We start from the raw sequence: 22,131 nt of genomic DNA on the forward strand, positions 1-22,131 counted from the left end.
TACAGCTCCGGCGATCCACTAGCACCCACCCCGCGGTGGTTTTGAAATGCTCCCAATTTCTGTGGTCTGAGGTCTCAAGGTATGGGTGTACCCCCGCGTCCAACGCCCACTACACCACTGGTCACGGATATAATTATATTTTGCATTGAATAAGATACATGTAATCATATAAAAAAAATCATATTTTGTTTCTATTTAACGAAATAAATGTGGTTTAATCCACGTGAGTGCAAAGATAAAATTAGACCGTTGTTTTTTTCTGAATTAAACTCTGAAACCCCTTCAGATATGTTAAGTGGCATGTCATTCAACACAATGCTGCTCACCTCCTTCAGTTGGGAGAAAAGCTGGTTCAGGTTCAGCCTTATGGGGGGACAGGGCTGCTGAGCCTGAAGATGGATCTGTTGGTCCTGGCACCAGGGGGAGGGACAACTTATTTAGTATGAATAGCTGCTAAAAATGTACCTGCATTTATTAAATGTCAGCTAAAACAGGAGTGAAATGAAAAGCCTCTGCATTTTCTGTGAAGATATTAACAGTACTCAATGTCAGCAAACATTACAATTATTATTTACGAAGGACTCAGCTTAGCTAACAGACTAATTTCCACCACTCATGGACCACACCCACCTTTTCTTTCGAAAAACTGGGTGACATACTGTCGCCCTTTAGTCCCTCTCTTGTCTTTCTCTCCTTTCTTGAAAGCCTGACTTTGTTAGTCGTTGAGACATCGTGCACACGTAAGTACTATCCCTCCTCACATGCTCTCACTCTCTGCTAGAAAGGGCCGGTGCCTTTGGAGGCAGGACCAAACCATTACATGTAAATAGAGGGGGGTGTACAGAGGCTTTGGATAATTAACTTTTGGAAGAAAATAAGTTAAATGAATGGTAAGTTTAGTGAGTACATTATCAATATAACGTTTGTGGAAATTGATGTAAAGTATTATGGCAAAAAGTTTAATACAGCGTAATGCTGGTATATTCATTTTTATGTCACCTGATATATGGGATGTTAAGTGTTAGTTAATGAGAGAAACGTATGTGCGTTCATTTCAAGACTCCTAAAAGAGCAGGAGACGATTGGGTCACACACAATTAGAGAGACAATGGTCCTTCTGATTCTGGGTGAGCTGACTTCGGGTGGAGGGAAGTTCTGAGATGGCCTGGGGGTATGAAGACAGTTAAGCTTTGTTGGTTAGCTGGTCCTGAGGAGGTCATGAGATGATGACTGTTAATAGCCAACAGAAGTATGGCTTTCATAAAGAAAAACATATGACTATTGTGTGATAAGCTACATGATAAGATGAGTGTGCGTTCTGTTAAAGAGTCCTCTGTCTGTGAAAATGATATGACTCCAAAGCATGACTGTGGGACTGCCTAAGGGTAGACACACACACTGTAAGGAGATGGAATCAACAAACTGCTCACTCATTGCCTGGTTTGCCCAGAAGTAAAAACAGTCGGCCAAAGGCTGTCGGCAAAATAAATCACTCTGATTGGCTGTTCAGCTAGCGAATCAGTGCATGAGAAGCGAAACAGAAGTGAGGGACCCAAACAAACTATTAAGAAGGCAAATATGAGATTTCATTTAACTCCAGCTCTCGACTCAGGTTCTGGAAAGCCCCGTGAGCTTCTCGCTGTAGAGTGAAAATTGAACGCACACGCTATTTGTTGTCACACAGTCTGTTCTTCTTCACTCGGTTATCATGCAGTCTGTCTTCCGGTTGTTGCCTCTTTAGAATGACGAATACACACTACCACCGCCTGCTGGTAAGGAGAGTTATTGCCACTCACGCAGGCGCAGTTCGTACGTGCTTCTTGGCCGTCGGCTGAAGTCTTAGCGGTGTGTTCCAGTGCGACACATGACGAAGACACAGAAACGCGAGGCAACAGTCTGGGGTCCGTCTCTGTCAGTTCTTTGGTGTCAGCTTGGTGTGTCCGGGCCTTAACATGCACTTGTATGGGTTATCAAGAAGGAAAAACATGTGTTCATAAAAAGGGTGAGGTTAGATTTCTGATGGGACGAAAGAGAACATGTCCACGTCTGTAGAGGAGCTGGGTAGAACTCAGAAAAAAGGGACGGCAGGACGTTCAAGTGACTTCTCAAGTCATCCCGTTCCAAGTGAACAGGATATAGTTATCAATACATTCAGATCGGTTGCTTAGTCATACTTTGTCTGCAATCCATGTACAAGTATACCTATGATATTCATATATTATATATTTCAACTGAAGTACATGTACAATATATTTTAAGTTGGAAAAAAGTGTTTCATAACTTTAAATGCTTGTTATTGAAAAATAATAATAAAACAAAGAAAGTCTCACATTCAACCAGATAATTCCTCAAAAATAACTTTGATCAAAATACGCCTTTCAGTAATTTTAGGGAAACATTTTTTACGCTGGCTACAGTAACAATTTAATTTCAGTTAATCTGCGGCAAAGATGCTAAATGAAATCAATAACCTTCAAACTGTCCGGCAGAGTTTATAACAATACTATCAACTACAACTGGTAAACCAATAGATATACAGTATATTTATATACGATGCACTTGCTGAATTCATTTCTATCATACAATAGATGTCTTAATTATGTTAATATGTGCAAAAAAGGACCTCAAGTATAAGAACTGAATGAAAAACTAAAACCTCCAGCTGACATCGTCTTACCCTAACATATTTTGTCCGTAAATCCACCGCACACTAGCCCCGTCCACACAGGGCAGCAGTAAAAGCATAAATAAGAAGGGTCCCTCCATGCTGGTACTCTCATGTTTTCATGGTGCAGATTGGAACCACGATGACCAGAATCACGGTGCAGGCAGCTGCTGCGATCAACGCTCCGATCTTACACACCCGGGTCCTCCGGAACTCTGCTTCCTTTCTCTTGAGCAGTGAGTCGTAGCCGGGGGTGTACACGTCCTCCATCCAGTACTCCAGGTTGTTGGGGTTTAGGGACTCCTGTGTCTGGGGAGACAAACGGAGGCACACAATTAAAGGATGCAGGTCAGAAAAAAGTTACATATGTTATTAACGTATAGTATGCACTTTCTGAATTATGATTGTGTTCAGGAACTTGAGACCTTGTCAACGGAGGAATAAGGGTCCAAACATAGCCACGGTTCTACTTGTTCCATCTCTACATAGCATCATTCATGTCTGCATTTAAGTATATGAGTTTTGTTGTGTTTAGGAACTGAAAAACATTTCAGAATAAGAGCATGTTGTGGAAAATACCAATAATTCCGAAGATATGTACTCAGCTTTATGTGATTTCCAAAACTAATGTTGCATGGAAAGCAATTGAGATGTTCACAGCACGCTTGTGAATATTATTACCACTGCCAATTACCATTTATTCTACAGAGGTTGAATATTAATAAACAAACACATGAAGTGGCTGCTCTGAACTGAAACAACAACAATTGACAGATGCTTTAAAGAAAAGTAACAGATTTTTCAAACACCAAAATAACCCTCTCTTCTTATTCCCCGCGTATTATTCACCACCAACCCTGCTCTGTGCACTCCACATGGCACTCTCCACTGACTAAACACTAGTGAGATTTGTTGGAGCAAGGAGCGGTCTGAAACCCACCTCGGCTCCGCGCGTCCTTTGATGAGCTAGTCAAATTTATAAAAGAAGGAATTCAAAGCACCAGGATAACGGTTAAACAATAATCTGTTTTAATGGTAAAAGAACAGCAATACAAGTTTAAAAGGGGTACCCCCTGCTCTGGTCCGAGTGCTGTTAGATCTTATTATCTTAAGAGACCGGACAAAGCACACAACAGGATACATGTAAGAACAACGGGAGGAGTTGCGTTGGATGCTCCTCCCATAGGGCACATCCATTGGGAGATATAAAAACGATGGGCTGTCGTTACGGTTGCCAACCGTCCCGTATTTGAGCCAAAAGGGGCGTGTCCCGGACTCCAGTGTAAAGGGAAAAATAAAACATATTTTTCTGTTTGCGCGCAATGCAGTGTGTGGCTGCGTGCCTGTGTGTTTGTGCTGTATGCGAAGGGCGCTAGGACCACTCAGTTGACAGGGCAGGCACAATGCTCGCACGTGTGTGTGAGATTTTCGCGGGCGCGGCATCTTTGTTTGTGTGGCATGTCAGCCTGTTCAGTCGTGTGGGGAAATGAGCGCTGCCGGTGGAGGAGGTGATAATGAAAGAGGAGAAGAGAGAGAGGATGTGGTTCTGGGCCCTGGCCCTTCTAAAAAGAAAAGACTTGTGTCTTACAACACACAGTGGGAAGAAAAATACAGTTGGGTAAAGCCCGTGAGTGGAGATCTGTCTCGGGTCTTCTGCACCTTGTGTCGGAGGGAGTTTTCAATAGATCACGGTGGAGAAAACGACCTGAAACAGCATGCTGGCACAGAACTGCACAAGCGAGCAACACAAAATTCTTCGGCAGTTCAACTGCAGAACAGGACAAAGTTGCTGCATGTGAGGTAACATCAGTGTATCACACAGTTAAGCATGGTTTGAGTTACAACAGCATGGACTGCAGTAATAAGCTGGCAAGTGCCATGTTTAGTGATTCGAACACTGCAAAGAAAATGCAATGTGGAAGAACAAAGCCTGAGATGATAAGAGCCAATTTGGCCCCAAAACTGTTCGGGATATTCTAAAAGAGCTGTGTCTCAAACAAGGGGAACCGAAAAAGGTTTCCTGTGTGCCTGAGATACTTCAATCAAGACGGAGTACAGTCCAAACTACTAGATTTCTATGAAGACATTGACGAATCCGCCAGTGGGATCCACCACGCCATAATTGAGTGTTTGACCAAATATGAACTCAAGACAGAGTGTATCACATCTTATTCTGCTGACAATGCCAATGTCAATTATGGCAGGCATCACTCTGTTTACCAGTTATTACAGTGTGACAACAGTCGCATTTTGAAAGCAAATTGCCCAGCCCACGTCGCTCACAATGCCTGTAAACATGCATGCGACCAGCTGTCAGTGGACATAGAGACAGTTGTCTTAAAAGTGTATAGCCACTTCTCAGTGTCAGCTGAGTGGAGAGAGATTCTGCGTCACGTCTCTGCACGAGATGGCTGTCACTGTATCCAGCTGTTGAGCGTCTCCTACAGAGCTGGCCAGCAATAACAGCATATTTCAGGTCACTCGGCGAGGCCTGCCCTGTGGTGCTTAGGAAGATATTTTCTGATGATGATGAGGATAAAGCTGCCACAGTTGAGATCTACTTGTGTTTCTTTCAAAACGTGGGAGTTGTCTTCGACCAGCTTGTAAATAAGCTAGAGGAAACAAACCTCTCAATCACTGATGTGTATGAGGAAATCAGGAAATTCAAAGCAAAAATTCAACAAAGAAAAGATGACAGCTTCTGTGGATTCCAGACCAGGCAGCTGATGGATAAACTGCTGCCTGCAGAAAAGGCCAAAGTTAAAGTGTATTTCACTAAATTCTACAGCACTGTCATTTCATACATTGAGAAATGGTTTGATTTATCCACAGACAATGTAATGATGAATCTCAGACCAATCGGCCTGTTTGAGACACTCAGATTCTCTGACTTGGAAGAGGTGGCGGCTGCCCTAAAGCCAGGAAGAAATTGAAACGGCAAGACAGGATCCCCAAAAATCAACCAGTGAGAAGTGGGTGTCTGTCTTCCAGAAAGTCGGAAAAGCTAACTTGACCAACCTGTTCTAGATAGTGTCATTCGTTCTCAGTGTGCCCGGATCAAATGCCTTTGTGGAGAGGATTTTTTCACTTATGGCCAACAAGTGGTCAGATGCAAGAAATCACTGCAGCACTGACCTGATCAAAACTGAGCTTCAGATTTCAGTGAACATGAACATGCCCTGCAAAGACTTCTTTCTTGCTGCGCAGAAGTACAAAGAATTGCTGAGTGCGGTTAGGAGCAGCAAGAAGTATCCCCGGAAGAATAAATAGGTGAGTAATATTTTTATTACTGTGCTTTTTACACACTCCTAATGTGTTTTTCCTCTTGTTCTTTTTTCTTTCTAATCAGAACTTTGTCACCGACTCCCCCGACCCCCCATGAAGGACACTTATACGGACGTTTACAAATTTAAATGAACATTATTATCATCCATATCCTGTCCATATATTATCAGTAGTAATAGGCCTACATGCCTTTCTGTCTGGTCCTTGTACTGATACTGATCAATCTCTCTCTGGAAAAGCCAATTAAAGTAATACTGAAACTTGAATTTTTGTCTTCTTGGTTGAACATTAGACAGACAGTCAGTCAGCTGATTGATGGGGAAATGGTTGGTTGATGGATAACATTAAGTCTAATAATGATGTACCGTGCATGTTCACATCATGTATACTTTGCATTACTTAATACCATTTTTCAAATATTTAATTTTTTAACATTTTGGACAAAATAGCCAATTGTACATTGAGGTGCCCAGATGTCCCTAGTGCCCACCTATCCGATTTGAACATGCTGATGTACAATGTGATGTAGTAGCCTAATGCAGGTGTAAGACCATTGTGTTTGTATTGTGTTATAGGTATGCATAGTTTTCTATGCATTTTGAGGGTTTTGGGGGGTTTGACCCCCGAAAACATTTTCAAACCCTAGGGGCTGGCTGCCCCAAAATAATGAAATAACATAACCCTAACCCTAAAACCGAAATAAAGTAACAAAAAAAAGTAACTAAATCCGCCAGAAACCCGAAAATCTTCGCGCACGCGGGGACACATGCATGAGTCCAGTTTTTCCATTTCTGGAAGTTGGCAACCCTAGCTGTCGTAGCGAATCAGCGCGAGCCAGCCAGGAGGCAGCCCAGAAAAAAGAGTCTCTTCAGTTTGAGGCAAAACAAACACATCTGGTGTCCGTGGTTCCACATTCCTGCGCCCTGCATACACACCCATTTTCTGCATAGACTTCCCTCTCTCCGGCCCCCTCCCCCATCAGTTCAATACACACACACAGCTTCACATACTTTTGGTATCTTAAAGATATGTTTACGACCTAGCTGTTTATAGTTGGCCAATACAAGTAATACATATCAGTTACTTTAGATCCCACACCTAATTTAGCCTTCCAGATACTTGCCCTGCTGTGTGCAAATAAGGATGTCTCCTCTCCCACATCTATAGTCTCCTGTCATGCAAAACTTCTCCTACTTCATACAGAGTAATTAAGCACATTTAAGCCAACTACTTCACAATGTTGTGGCAATTTAGTACTCACAACATGAAAGAATAAAACAGATAAATCAATAAAACACAAACACAGGTATAGTAGAACAGTAATTGTACAGTATATAGCCACTGCAATGAACACACACACCCATCTTACTCTGCTGTCTTTCAGATGTCTGCCACGCTGTGTCCAAATAAGGATATCTCATCTCTCCCATCCCCACTACTCTCAATACAAATGTTTCACTTCTCATATTTCCAGCTTCTTGTTATACAGACTGCTACTATTTAATACAAAGTAATTAAGTACACAAGAATATATAAAAACTAGGGCTGTCAGTCGATTAAAATATTTAATCGCTCATTTTTTATCTATTCTAAATGTACCTTAGAGGAATATTTTTCAAGTTTTTAATACTCTTATCAACATATGAGTGGACACATATGCTTTATGCTAATGTTTATTATCATTTGAACAATGACAAATATCCTCATGAATATTAAACACAACAACCTCTGCATTACAAATATTCGCCTCAATTCAACCTGGAACCTCTCATACAATAATACAATACAAATGGTGTGTGTGTGTGTGTTGGAGCTATGTGCAACTCAAGGCATATGCTCGAACGGGAGCTGCCTGGACGCTGCAATCATGTTGCGCACTATCCGTGCTGAGTCTGCTGACTGTTCGTACAATGTCCCACTGTCTGCTTCCTGCATAAAGTCAAGTGCTCGGCGCAGTTGTGGCAAAATGTCGCTCCTCTGTTTTCGTTTAAACAGCTCCTTATATCCGTTAGCGCAGCTAGCTAGCACCAGATGCTAACAACAACAACAATACACATAGGCCCATTCCCAAACCGCCCCCTACACCCTACCCCTACCCCTCCGTTTGCGCGTTCACGCAGGGCTGGTCCAAAGCAATCAGGGCGGAGGCGTAGTGGGTTATAAAAGCCTCCGACAGCGAGTTTGTATGGATGCAGGCTTGATAATCTCACTCCACAGGTGTGCAACCGTTTTTCGGGCATGGAGGAAACAACGTCATACAAATGTGAGTTCCATGTGGTTATTTTTTTAAAGGATAAATAATACGTTGCCTTAACTAAAACATGTATTTATAAATCTACACGTGTTAATTTGATTTGCCAAGATTACATTAGATTTTAATTTTGAAGATGTACAAATCTAAATCGGAATCAAACTAACAATACATGTGTCAATTCATGTATCCATTCACTTACGAAATCGGTTTAAACTTAAGTGTGATTTGTAATTTCAGGGACTGTGGTAAAAACCAAGGCACTTATTGCTTTAAGAATGGAAAAGGATGACCTGTTCTGCAAAAAACGCAATGCTGCAAAAGAAGCATGGGAGTGAGTTATATACTCAATTCATATTTTGTGCAATGAAAGTAATGAATGTGCACTGTGGGTCATTGCCTTAACACCAATATATATTGTTTAAATATTCTATGATAACAGGTCAATCATTAAGGAACTGGACCTTGGGCAACATGTGTCTCACAAACAGGCCTCCAAGAAATGGGAGAACCTAAAAAAGAAATACAAGGTAAATGGTGTATTGTTATTGTAAAAAGATTTCTAACATGCATTTGTTTGCAATAGGAACTTAAAAGGCCAAGGACTGGAACAGGGACTGATCAGGGGGAAGAAACCCCTGCAACATGGCCCTTCTTCATGGCCATGGATGAGGCCATAGGTGCAAGGCCTTCAATTAGTCCTCCTGTCCTTGTTGCCTCAGCCTTGGCAAACCCCACAATCCTCTTTGATCCGGAGGCTGCTTCCTGCTCCTCTTCCTTCCCCCCCCAAATGTGGCTGATGATCCAGACCCCTCACCACCCTCATCACTGTCTGAGGCTGGAACCACCCAGCAGCCCCCCCCCAAAAAAAGAAAAGGTGCTATGGGAGTGCTGGAGTGCCTAGAACGCGAGGCAGAAAAAGAGGACGAACGCCACAGAGAAATAATGCAGCACTCAGATACATTTCTAACCCTGTTCGAAAAAATGGTTGACAAAATGTGATTTATTTCTCCCCCCCCACCATTGGCCATTTCTATGTTGATTATTGATGTTACTTAAAAGACTTGTTTTTGTTCGCTTGTATTATTTATTTGGAAGACAATAAACCTAATTTAACGTACTGTCCTTCATGTCTTCAATATTGTATGGGATATAGTAAATACAGGTAGACGGGTGATGAAGGTGACATTGCGTTTGCTTGATTGTTAGATGGCTACATTGTTCTGTGTGGGTTTCATAATGTAGAAGGAAAAGTTGTGCACAAAGTAATGGTGTGCACGGAACTAAAGTGTTTTTTCCAAAGTCTGAAGATTAACCCTGAATATCAGCATCTTAAATAAAGATATGTGTGTGCGCTTCATAGGTATAAGAAGCGCCTTCTGTTGGATCTTGCCATTGCACCCGCTAACAGGCGACGGATAGCAACGCAGGTCAATGCAGCCGACAGATGTGGGTTGGACACCATGACGTCCGTTTCCTGCGGAGAGAGGGGAGGCCGTCCCAAAGCTTGCCGCTGTATTTATACCCTTATCCCTTAATGGAGGGAACTTCATTCAGCTGTGAGTGTGCCTACAGACGGAGTTCACTCCGTCACTGAGGGGGAGGGTCGAGGGAGTGGTTTGGGATTGGGCCATAAGGTCTCTCGCTCACTCGGGCCACACATACACACACCCTCCCGGTCCTCCCGATGGCCAGTCGGTGCCTTCCGGTGAGCGTGGAAGTGTGGTCTGCCACAAGCAGGCGGCAGGAGCGGGGCTGTCAGCATCAGCTTGTAGATGGTATTTTAAACTCGATGTGCTCTGAAACTACTGGGCGGCCGAGGACAAAAAATACACATGCGTTAATCGCGTTAATTTTTTTTTGCGTTAAACCGTTAGGGTCATCATGGAGATGAGGTCACACTGGCGAAAAACTGGGAAGGAGTTCTAGAAAAGGTGGAGGGGAAGCTTAACAAGTGGCGCTAGTTGCTTCCCCACATGTCCTACAGAGGTCATCAACAACCTGATAGCATCCAGCCTCTGGCATAAGCTCAAGTGTGTGGACCCCCCTGCTGGTCTTTTAAAAAAGTTGCAAACTATTATTTTAAATGTATTTTGGGTTAAGTTGCACTGGGTTCCTCAGTGCACGCTGTACCTGCCAAAGGAAGAAGGGGGGCAAGGGTTGGTGCACCTGGAGAGTCGAGCAGCTGCTTTTAAACTACAGTTTTTACAAAGATACCTGACAGGAAACGATGATGTCGCCTGGAGGCCGGTAGCCAGCACCATTTTAAGGGGGGTAGCAGGCCTGGGTTTGGATGCGTCATTGTTTTTAACAAACTGTGATTTTACTTGTGTGTGTGTTTTGCCTCCATTTTACAAAGGACTTTTTAAAGTATGGACACTTTTTAAATGGGCCAGAGAGGGTCCCGCAGCATCTCTGTTCTGGCTCCTGGAAGAGCCTCTGGTGTGGGGGGCCCGGCTGGACGTCCAGGATGGTAGCAGACCTGCACTCTCTGAGAGGCTTCAGTCCGTTGGGGTCCTGAAGCTGAGGAACATCGTGGATGCTGCGGGTCCTGGACTCCACAGCACCGAGGCTGTGGCCTCTCTGCTCGGCCTGAAGTCGGCCCGCCACACCAGAACCATCCTGAACGAGTGGATTAAAAGACTATCTGATGATGAGATGGAGATGCTGCGGGAGTATTCCAACAGGAAGGAAACCCCTGACGAAGGAGACCCTTTTCCAGACATTAGGATTTTAGCAGACCAGGATGGACTCAAACACAGACTCCATGCAGACTTCCACATGCTGAATGGAGCAGACCAGGATGGACTCAAACACAGACTCCATGCAGACTTCCAAATGCAAAATGGAAAAGGTTTTTATCGACTCTGCACTCTGGCCCTGAACAAACAGAAACTAAGCGAGAGGAGAGACACGGTGTGGAAACAGAGGCTTAACGTCCCTGGGGCCTGTGAACCAGTATTGAGGCTCTGCTACAAACCTCCACTGAACAAGCGGTCAGGAGACCTGCAGTGGAGGATCCTCCACGGGGCCCTGGGCGTTAACGCCTTTGTGTGGCAGATAAACCCCTCCGTGTCCTCCGAGTGTCCGTTCTAGTGTGCTATTTTGATTCTATAACATGTTTTCTTTCAGGCTTTTGGAAGGAAAATGTACAAAATACACATTTAAGTGTTTATTTTACTTTATTTTACTATAGTTTATTTGCGTCTGTGCACCATGTCAACAGAGATATCGTTGGAAAGCTCCGTCTCTCCTGCACAATCTCATCAGATCCAAATATGGTCATTTCCTTTGTACCAGAAACCAATCGTGAAAGCACAAAGGGGTCTTAAACCAAGAAACTAAATCTCATTGGCTGGTGTCAATTTCTGACAACGTGATTCGTTCAGATGCGTCACGTGGTGTGCTAAAACACTTCCTGGTTAGCTTTCCGCTAGAAATTGAAATCTCAAAATGGCAAAAGAAAGGCGAAAAAAACGTTCACAGAGAAGACGACAACAAATTGTCACTTGCACGAAGCAAGGTTATACAAAAAACAAATGACCCCGAACATGAAATACCTTCACGGAGTGCGTCGATGCGCAAGCTGTCATCCAAAGAACAGGAGGGTTTAGCGAGCGCCTCACTGCAATCTTTAAAGGTCGTTTTCTCAAAATGAGTTTTTTCTCCTACTCTGAGATCGAAATTTCAACTTCAGTAGCACGTAGATACACCAAACTTTCCAGTTATATTCCTATCAATATTATGAAGGCTTTTACAGAAGGGTTTGTTCATATATCATTCATAGCCTGAATTATACAACATTGTATACGTAAGAACATGGTGAAAATTGATATTTTAGGGCTGTTGACAGTATTTTCTGATTTATGGAGTGATAAAAAGAGATATCCAATATCCCTTCTGTAAAAGCCTTAGATACTAATATGACTACAAAATGAAACAAGAATTTTGAATCTGGCTTTATCCAAAGTTCAGATTTCGATTCCTGAAATGTGTTAAAATATGTGCATATTTAATGAGATAATGGTTAATGTACCTATTTAAACATGCTATTTCAGAAAACTTGTAATACAAAAAACAATTGCCTTATTGTAAGTAATTAACTGGAGAAATTTCTAGTTGATACCGTTAAGTTAAAAACATTACCCTATTCACCTGGGGTGTCTCGCCTTAAAAACTGTGTTTTTAGAATGCAGGGAAGTGGGAACTGTTGCATTTTATTGTGGGGCAGGCAAAAATATCAATCTACAAAAGCAGGAAAAACAAAATAAACAGTACAGCCGGTCAGCAACTCACTAACATGTTTTTATCTTTGGTAAAGGCACGAGTGAGTGTAGATTTTAGATTTCACTGTCTGATGAGAAACATGGAAGAGTTTTTAAACCGGTGGTGTTTCACTACAGCTCTGTGGTGGGGGGGGGGAGCTCGCTTTTAACTATATCTTTGTGTAAGGAAAAAAGGGAATTATTCTCTCAATGTAAATAAGCAAATAGTTTAATTGTTTGTTGAAAATCTAAAAAAGTGTTTTTCAAAAATCTCTCTCTCTCTCTGTTGAAACAGCTACTAATCTCCGTTAGCTCCGAGCTAGCACCAAATGCTAACAACAACCCCCGTAACTCTCTATGTCTCTCTCTCACAAGATGCGCTCGTGCCGATGACCGCTTGCGTAAAAAATAAATAATAAACACATTTATAAAGTGGGGGGGACACAAATGGGATTTTGAAAAGTGGGGGACATGTCCCCAGTGGAAATTGCGCCCATGGCTGTGGCGCAAGGTGCAACTGCGCGCATGCGCGCTTCCAGTCATTGCAGTCGCACCATCTGTGCAAATACCAACACATCGTGTCCAGTCGATATTATTCTGCACGATGAAATTGTTGACCAAGTCAAAAATGGCTTCCCCTGTGGTGTTGGTCGGCAGGGAACGACAGAAAAGAAATTCATCCTGCACACCGCCAGCATGAATATACCTTACAAAACACAGCAGATTTGCCTCATTCCCGATATCAGTTGACTCGTCCAGCTGCAGTGTGAAAAACTGGCTTTGGCGTAAACGTGTGATCAGCTGATTTTTCACATCTTCAGCCATGGCCGTTATTCGCCGCTGGACAGTGTCATTAGAGAGGGGGGCACTGTTAATTTCGTCACTTGCGGTCTCCCCAAACAATATGTTAGTCATACATTTGGCAGCTGGTTTGACTAAATTCTCACCTATCGAATGAGGTTTTCCTGCTTTTGCAATCAGAAAGGATGCTCTGTATGATGCTTCTGTAGCCTTCGTATTTTTCCCCGGTACAAAAAACTGTGAGGGCGTCTTCGTCATGTGTTTCTTAAATTCATCAAGTTTTTTCTCAAAAACTCCCAAAGGTTTCCCAATGTAATCCTTGTGTTTACTTTCAAAAAGAAAGAACCACTCTCCTGGGACTCAGTAACGCACACAAAATCACTTGTTGCTGCTGAATCACCTGCATCAGGACGATGCACCTTGACTGTCGCATCAGAATTGTCTTTTAACTGACCCTGCCATCGATCCATCTTGTCAGTTGACCGTTCTTTTGTTTATTCTTTTAGTTGACCGCTCAAATTGACCGCGGAGATCATTTATGACATAAAAGACGTAAAACGAACCTACTTACCTACGCTACATCTATGATACACTCTAAACTTATATGAATTTCAAATGTGGCATTTTACAAATATACTCGCATATCACTAGGGGACCACTCTTTGAGAAAGACTGCACTATAGGATCGGCAGTCTATCTTAGTGATGGGAATTATGGCTCTTTGAAGGGAGCCGGATCTTATGGCTCCTTTCCTTTCAAAGAGCCGTTCAAAAGAGCAGTTTTTTTAAAGGGGGCGGGGTTACTAGTTTATCTGCGAAATAATCACCAGGATAATGATTGACTGTATTGCCAGACCTAATGTCAATAATCTGCATTGTAAACGTGACACAAGGTGGCGCCATATCCATGTCATTCATTCAGTGAATGTACTACTTTGAATTGTGTTAATAAACTTTTAATATTAGATACTGTGTTTGTAGGTGGCGATGGAGATTATTTGTTGACCCTGCTTTAAAGGATATGTTGCCTTTACAAATGCTGGGTTTTGGTTGAAGTGCATCCAAATGCTGCTGCGTTTTCGCGTTTGGCTCATTTTCAATCCGAAAAACACGTCCTCGACCTGCATACTTGCTAACCCTCCCGATTTTCGCAGGAGACTTCCGATGTCATTGCCCTCTCCCGGTTTCCTCCCTCATCTGACAAAATCAGATTTACTCAGGACTGTTTCCACTCGGACTTTAATACAGCTACACCATTGTTTGGTTTCCATGGTAGCACGTCTCTTTAGTAGCGCGCAACTGACCGTCTGAGAGGGTGAGGAAGAGAGTCACAGTAAACTGAACAAGAATCAACAACTCTACCCTCTGCTAACTCCTTTCCATGCTACAGGCTGCAAGCCAGTGCACTAACAACTACAATAAGCATGTTAATGTTAAGCTAATACAGCTCCGGTGATCCACTAGCACCCCCCCCCCGCGGTGGTTTTGAAATGCTCCCGTTTTCTCGAGGTCTCAAGGTTGGCAATAATGTCTACCTGTCCTGTACCACTTGTTATGACTTCTCTCTCTCACGTATTCCGTTAAGACCCACCCCATATCACTCCTCGTGCTGAATCCCACCAATCAGAGTGGGGCGGGCCTTCACAGAATACGTTTGGGGAACAAAATCAAGCTTTTTAAAAGGCGAGTGGATTTTGGCAGGCAGTGAGTGCGGACCAACGATTGAACGATAAAAAGAACGGCTCTCACCAAGGATGACTCAGTTCCCCTCGTTCGTACCAAAGAGCCGTTCAAAAGAATCGGCTCGTTCACGGCCGACACATCACTAGTCTATCTACAATTACGAAAGGAGGCTTTGTGGCCTCCTTTCGCGGGGTCTTGTTTTGGCCGAGTAGAAGTCATTTTGGCCGGTCAAAAATCTAAATAATTGAGCTAGAGTTCGCTAGAGTACTTTATAAGTTGTTGCATACTATTAGTGAGCCAAACTGCACAATGAAAAAGTATTTTAAAGTCACTAATCACAGAGCCGTAAGGGCACACGTCTACTCGCCTCCGTGCTCCATAGCCCCTAGCAAAAGCTAATCTGACAGAAGCCTTCTGAAGAATGCTTCTCTGCAAGAAAAGTAACTGGGTTTGTCTTTCGGGTGGAATGTTTGATTACAAGCTTTTTGATGGTAACATGAGACGTTCAGGGGACAGAAGCAGAGTTGGTTGGTCAGAGGCAATTCTCTGGCCTAGTTCTTCTGATCAGTGTCTGACATCAGCTCAAAGCTCTCCTGTGTATGGTTATTTGCCACACAAATGTAATCACAACCCAAGTGTAAACGTTTCTGCGTTTATCTCCTTCAGAATTGATTTCAAAATACTTGTTTTGCTTTAAAGGTCTACATTTTCTTGGTCCTAGCTATTAATCAGATTTGCTTTTAACCTATGAACCCTTTATAACCCCTAGCTCATCTAGTAGAGGCCTTTTATTTATTCCTACAGAGAGTGGAACAGCCTTTCAGAAGACCTGAGGGAGGCAGAGAATGTTTGTACTTTTCAGAGCCAAGTCAGCCAACCCTTTAAATGCTGCTTTTAATTTAATTGTAATTTAATTGTATTTATTCTTATATTATTCACACGACATGCAACATTATTCACTTCTGTTGGTTTTAAGTGTTTTTATTGATCACAAAGTTATGTGTTGCTCTTTCTGTCTGTTGATTGCTTTGTGTTTGTGAAGCACTTTGTGTTATAGTAGAACGGATCAGTAAAGAGCTGCAGATGAGCCTGAGGCCAGCAGCACCCTGGAGAGATGCCAGGTTTATAGTTTCAGTTAGTTAAGCATCTCCAGATCAATAAAGTGTAGATACCATTTTATTCTTTAGGTGGAGAGTGGAGGAACATTCTCTGGAGCCTAAATGTGATGAGAACATTTACTGCAGTCTATACCCTGCAACAAAGCTCTTTTTCCAATCTTCTCTGTAATGGCTTTGCTGAATGCACTGCAGGAGAGACATTCATCATTGTAAGGCTTCCCACGATCACATATCGTTATTTTAACGGATTCGTTGGTACTGTGAAAAGGAGCAGCAGGAACATATTCCACAGTAATGTGATGTACAAACATGCAGTGAGAGCTATGTACTTTTCCAATAGGCTTGTGAGTTGTGAGGATGCACACAACAACAGATAGATGATTCATCCCAAGTGAAGAAGTGCAGGGTAGGATACACGTCAAAAGGTGTTTTTACGTGTGAGTGCCTACGTACAAAAATATTCTGATTTATATCAGCACGTATGCATGTCCTAGCTTTTTTAAATCACAATTAACTTGAAACGGGGCGCAGCTTTGAGAGGTTCACGTAACACCCACAGTCACCTATAGAGCGATGTGCTCTTTGTTATTGTTTATTTATACTCTGCATCATGGCAACTGCCGACAGAACGGATACAAAAATAATCAAATGGAAGTTCTTGTTGGGGAGGGGGAGAGCAGTAATAATACAGCTTTGTGAACACAGTGTGGGCACAGAGAGTGACAGCAGTGGAGGCTGTGAAGCTGCTGCCTCACCAAATAAAAAGAGAAGTAGTATACCAACAGCAAAACTGGAGGCCAATACATGCCAGCCTTACACAGGAGAGACCACACTCCCTTTAAAAGAGACAAGGAGGAATTACCGGGAAGCCTCTCCTGAGTGGAGTCATGACGGAGGGGGACAGAGGTGGGCAAGGTGCACCAGATGACTGAGATAACATCATTTCTATGACCTTATTTGTAATTAAATATATGTACATTATTACAATTGAGACCTAATTACAGAATATCATTTTATTTATTTAGTGCTCCATCTCTGCACCAAAAAACATGTTTTATGACATGAGCTGTACAACGTAACAATTAAATGTTGCTGTTGTTTTCTATACCTTGTGTGTATAGGCCATGTTATTCTATTTTGGTTGTTCCCTTTACTGCAGTGTGTTCTATAGGTTTTTTGTGCATGTAAAGGGTCTGCAGAGGCCAACATCCCAGAGTTCTCTCCCACACTCCTCCACTCCATTGGACTCCTTTGTCATACGTAAGATATTGATATCACTTCGTAATACTCTCGCTTCTATTGGCTAGCACTCCGACAAATTGTAGGTGATAAGGGGCGGGACATCTCTAAGCGGTTGACTAATCACAACAGCCGGCCAGCTAACCAATCAGAGCAGACTGGGCTCTGGTTTCAGATGGAGGGTGAAAACGCTGCCTGTGTTAGCACCAGTCGTTACACCAACCTCGAAAACTGTTTTTGTGCAAACTCAATGTGTCCTACCTTTCAGCGCAATATTAATGAGAATACATGTCCTTACATGAAAGTGCTATTTAATAACTACAGAACATAAATGAGACTCTGTTTGTATTTATTATCCTAAGTCAATTATTTTTGCTCTCAGGTTGTATTTTGTAAGGTTCGCCATCTTTTGTCTGTTTGTAAATGTAGTCCCAAGCTCTGACGCTAAGATGTAGCATGCTGATGTATGATGTTCACTCCTCCAGAGTGATATTATTTGTCTGGGGACGGCCTCTAAACAATCCCAAGTGTGTGTTTTCACAACATTTCCTGTAAAGCTGCCATCTTCATCTTCTGCAGCCCCAGGGAATATAGGTTCAGGGAAATCCCAAACAGTCAGTGGGGTTGGTGGCTCTGTAGTGAATGGATGTGATTTATTGACATGTCTTGCTGTTTGGACTACTATGCTGAATATGGTGCACAACACTCTCTTTGTTATTATGGTTCTATGCTTCCCAGGGGGGTATACTACGAAGCAGGATTTTCGCTTAGCCGGCTAACTTCAGGGTTTCCGGTCCTATGAAGCTGGTTCTCTTTTTAGTGGGCTAGATCTCCATGGTAACTTATGCTGTGCGGCTAACCTGGTCAAGACCAGGTTAGGTTGCAGGCTAAGAGCTCAACTCAGTGAAAGCACTGCCTGCTGACCACCCCTGCGAAACGTAACCATGGTTGACCATGGTCACCATGGTATTCCATTGCCAACCATGGTAATACCATGGTTGACCACAAAATACCATGATGGTCACAGTCAGAGCTCAGTGTGCGGAGTTTAAAGCGATCAAGTCATATTACAGGAGAAAGGAAATACAGAAAAGCTGCCGTTGCAGGAAAGACGGCCGGCAAAGATCACTGACTGTGTGAACGTGAACATGAACAGAATATCACCTCCATCTTCAGAGCAATCTGACTATTATAACATTAGCGTTAAGAAAGCTTACTTAAATATCTGCCACGATATAAGTAACCGGATCAGAGTACATTAAGTACAGTCTGCGGCATATCACTTCATAATGTATCATATATTTCCTTATCTGAGTCAGCTGAGCCGTATCTGGCCGTGCAACACTCTCAGTGTCACATACTGTATGCAGAAGTATTATTTTAAGCAACACATTAAGTTGACGAAACACTCGAGACAAATGTAATTAAAGTCAGATCGTGTCTTAGACGCAGCAGTGATATCATAAACCTGTTAATGTACGCATTCAAACACTTTTTCTGTTCCTTGCAGGTGCAGCTCTGAGGCTTTGATCCTGATCAAGTGTTTAAGTCATGGATGTTTAAAGTTTAACTTCTTCATATTTGACTAATATTATAGTTGACTTTTCATTCAGGAAGTATGACGCTGCGCTGTCAGTACGCTTGTCCATGTTTGTGATTGGTCGAATGCTCCAAATACCACCCCTTTCATGTGAACGCGCAACTAACTAGATAGGACACGGCTGGCTTGAGCGATCCACTTGATAACCCGCGTCGCAGGACAGTTTAGCGAGAGCGCGTATGTTTTGGATTAGGCCAACCGGCTAACTCAAACATATCCAGGTTAGGTTGAACCAGCTTTGTAGTACAGGCCTCTGGACTAATAGCTCTGTGTGATGGAGGTGTGTGTGCACACTGCACACCGATACAAAACATTTGCTTTCCAGGTTTTAAGATTATTATTTCAGAGGGGAAAGTTGATGCCCCCCACAAAAATAAATGTTGCAGAAAAACTGATGACAAAAAAAGAAGCTTTTTCCCACTTTGTCATTAAAGCAGTAAGTGAAAGCTCCTTTAAACTCCAAAGTGAACGTGTGATGATGTTAAAGTGGGCTGTACCCGAATATCCGAATATTCGGTCGTTGGCCTACTATTCGGTTTTCAATTTAGTTATTCGGATATTCTTTTTTTTTTCTAAATGTATGCTATCAATAAAGGCGAATTGCCATATTCTTATACTATATTTATACTTTTTAATTGCACTGTTAAAATGCGGAAATATATACAATCTCAGCTTGGGTGCCTAAAATCGCTTTCACTCACAGCGTCACGAACGCGAACGTCACGCTTCACCTCGTTTCACACACCTGAACACAAAATGCCGAAGACTTCAGCTGTGTGGGACCATTTTAAATTGGACGACGATGAGACGAAGGCAGTGTGCCAAATATGCGATGAGAAACTGGCCTACCACGGTGGCACAACAACTATGAAAAGTCACCTGAATGCTGTAAGTAGTAGCTTAGCTTAGCTGTTGTCCAGTTGCCATGATGAAGCTGCTTTATCCGCCATTTAACCTGTTAAGCCCTGAGCCTGTTTTTCAGGTCTCAGGCTCGAAAATGACATTCCCAGAACAAATGACTTATCTTCACTTCTGAAAGGGTTACATTAATAATATTTTCCCTCAAAACAAGGTTACATCTGTGAGTTGGATGTAGAAGTGTCAGAATCAATATGGATGTTTTTATTTTTAAAGTAAATTCAGATTGAACACAGTAAAAAAATGTAAATGATAGTGTCCGTCCAAAAAATTTTTTTTTACTTATAGTGTAAACTACCCTTGGATGATGGTAAGGTAGACTAAAAGCTTTAGGAATCCAAACTCAGTGTTGGGACTAACGCGTTACTGTAACGCCGTTATCTTTGGCAGTAACTAGTACTCTAACGCATTACTTTTTAAATTCAGTAACTCAGTTACCGTTACTACATGGTGCGTTACTCCGTTAGTTTTTTTATATAGTCAACAGCCAGGCGAACAGAGATGAGAACTGTACTTAAGTACAGTACTTGAGTAAATGTACTTAGATACTTCCTGTGTCACATGCGGAGACGGGCTGTGGGCGTGTTTGTGTTGTTTACTAACAAGACTGTCATGGTGGCGGCGGAGCTCAAGTCTAGTTTCTCCACCTGGAGATATTCTCACTATTTCACTTTTGTCGAGCACAAAGAAAATAACGTTTTAGTTAAATGTAAGTTGTGTCCTGGCGGGTCAAAGAGCCTATCTACTGCCCGAACCAGTCATTCAAATCTCTTAAAATATCTGCAAAAACAACATGCTGGGACGAAGCTAGTAGCTAACACCACAGAGACTCAGCCGACGCCACTCCACCTCCACCTGCACCTAAGCAACAGCGGCTGGATTTTAACCAAGGGACTGCTAGCCAGGGGAAAGTCGATAAAGCCATTGCACGGTATGTTGTAGAACACATGCAGGCTATCGCTACAGTGGAGTCACCCGCTTTCAGGGAGCTAGTTAGCATGATAGCATGTCCGGGCGGCACACGGCATATGAAACGGAACACTTTTTCCAACTACCTGGAGAAAGAATATACAAAAATGTAAAGCCAGCTAATATCGATGCAATCCAGATTGCATATAATGCATGTCAAGTTGATCAACAGATTGTATTATTCTCCAATGCAATAACAGTACTGAAATGAAGGCTATAAGGGCATTAATGGGAGCCCTTTTTTAAGTAACTAAAACGTTACTTTTCACAGTAACGCATTACTTTTTGGTGTAAGTAATCAGTAAAGTAACTGAGTTACTTTTGAAATGAAGTAACTAGTAATGGTAACTAGTTACTGGTTTTCAGTAACTAGCACAACACTGTCCAAACTACAACATATATTAAGTACCCTGTATCAGGATTGATGCAAAACAAGTGAAATCTGACCCTTTTTAGAGAGATTTAGCACAAAGAAAACCCCTTCTGGGGTCATTTGGGTGGATTTTCCATATCTCTGGCCCCCCTTGGTCGATTTTGATGATTGACATCTCTTTTTAACCGCTCGAGCCAATGGAATTGAGGGGAACTCCCACATACACACACATGTTACCAAATAAGGAGTGAGAGTGACGCGTAGCCAAAACGGAAGCTGCGATAACTCTGGTGGAGACCATTAGCAGCTAATTTTTATTCTCCCATTTTTACATAAAAATGGAATTATGGATTATAAATAATGTTTTCAAAGTGACAGACACATTGGATTAACCTCGTTTGAATGCCATTAAACACGACCTTTGATCAGAATAACAGCTAAAGTGAGACGATGTCCCGTTTTTGCTCCGTAATGTTACGTGTTGTGATGTCTGTGTTTGCTTCCCCTGTCGCGAGTTCTGATCGCTCAGTGATGATACTATATCTATATAATCTGTGGAGTCTCAGCTTTAATCTGATATTTTGTATGTGCAGTTACGATAAGTAATAAGGGTATCTTTACCTTGTGTTCTGTGCCAAATGTGTTAGCATTTAGACGCTTCTTATGAGACTTGTTTTGTTTTGGTAAAAATGGTTCGTATTGTCAGTTAGCTGAGATTATTCCCATTAATCTGGTATGAAACATTAATAGTTTTTTTAAATATTTAGAAACCCTGAGACACAGTTTCGGGAAAAAAAACTACCCGCCAAACCCGGGTTAGGGTCCTCTCGGGCTTAACAGGTTAAACAGTAAAGTTACACATGATAAAAACGTGCACTTACTTTGCTTGAAAAATAGTTGCAAGCAAGCAACCGAATAGCTTGTATATTAGTTTTCAAATGTTATCCGAATAGTTAAAATAAAAC

The 22,131-nt window shown here is 42.3% G+C and overlaps 1 protein-coding gene across 1 annotated transcript in view; it reads right to left on the reverse strand.

Annotated features, from left to right (window-relative positions):
* Positions 1 to 2,306: 2,306 nt before the first annotated feature.
* The window catches only part of LOC117461945 (major intrinsically disordered Notch2-binding receptor 1-like), an 88,378-nt gene continuing 68,553 nt past the window's right edge, over positions 2,307 to 22,131 (reverse strand). The window contains 1 exon segment of the mRNA XM_034103943.2: positions 2,307 to 2,974. Coding sequence (XP_033959834.1) covers positions 2,777 to 2,974 — 198 coding nt within the window. The 3' untranslated portion in view covers positions 2,307 to 2,776.

The sequence above is a fragment of the Pseudochaenichthys georgianus genome, chromosome 3 (genome assembly GCF_902827115.2).
Source record: "Pseudochaenichthys georgianus chromosome 3, fPseGeo1.2, whole genome shotgun sequence".
NCBI lineage: Eukaryota > Metazoa > Chordata > Actinopteri > Perciformes > Channichthyidae > Pseudochaenichthys > Pseudochaenichthys georgianus.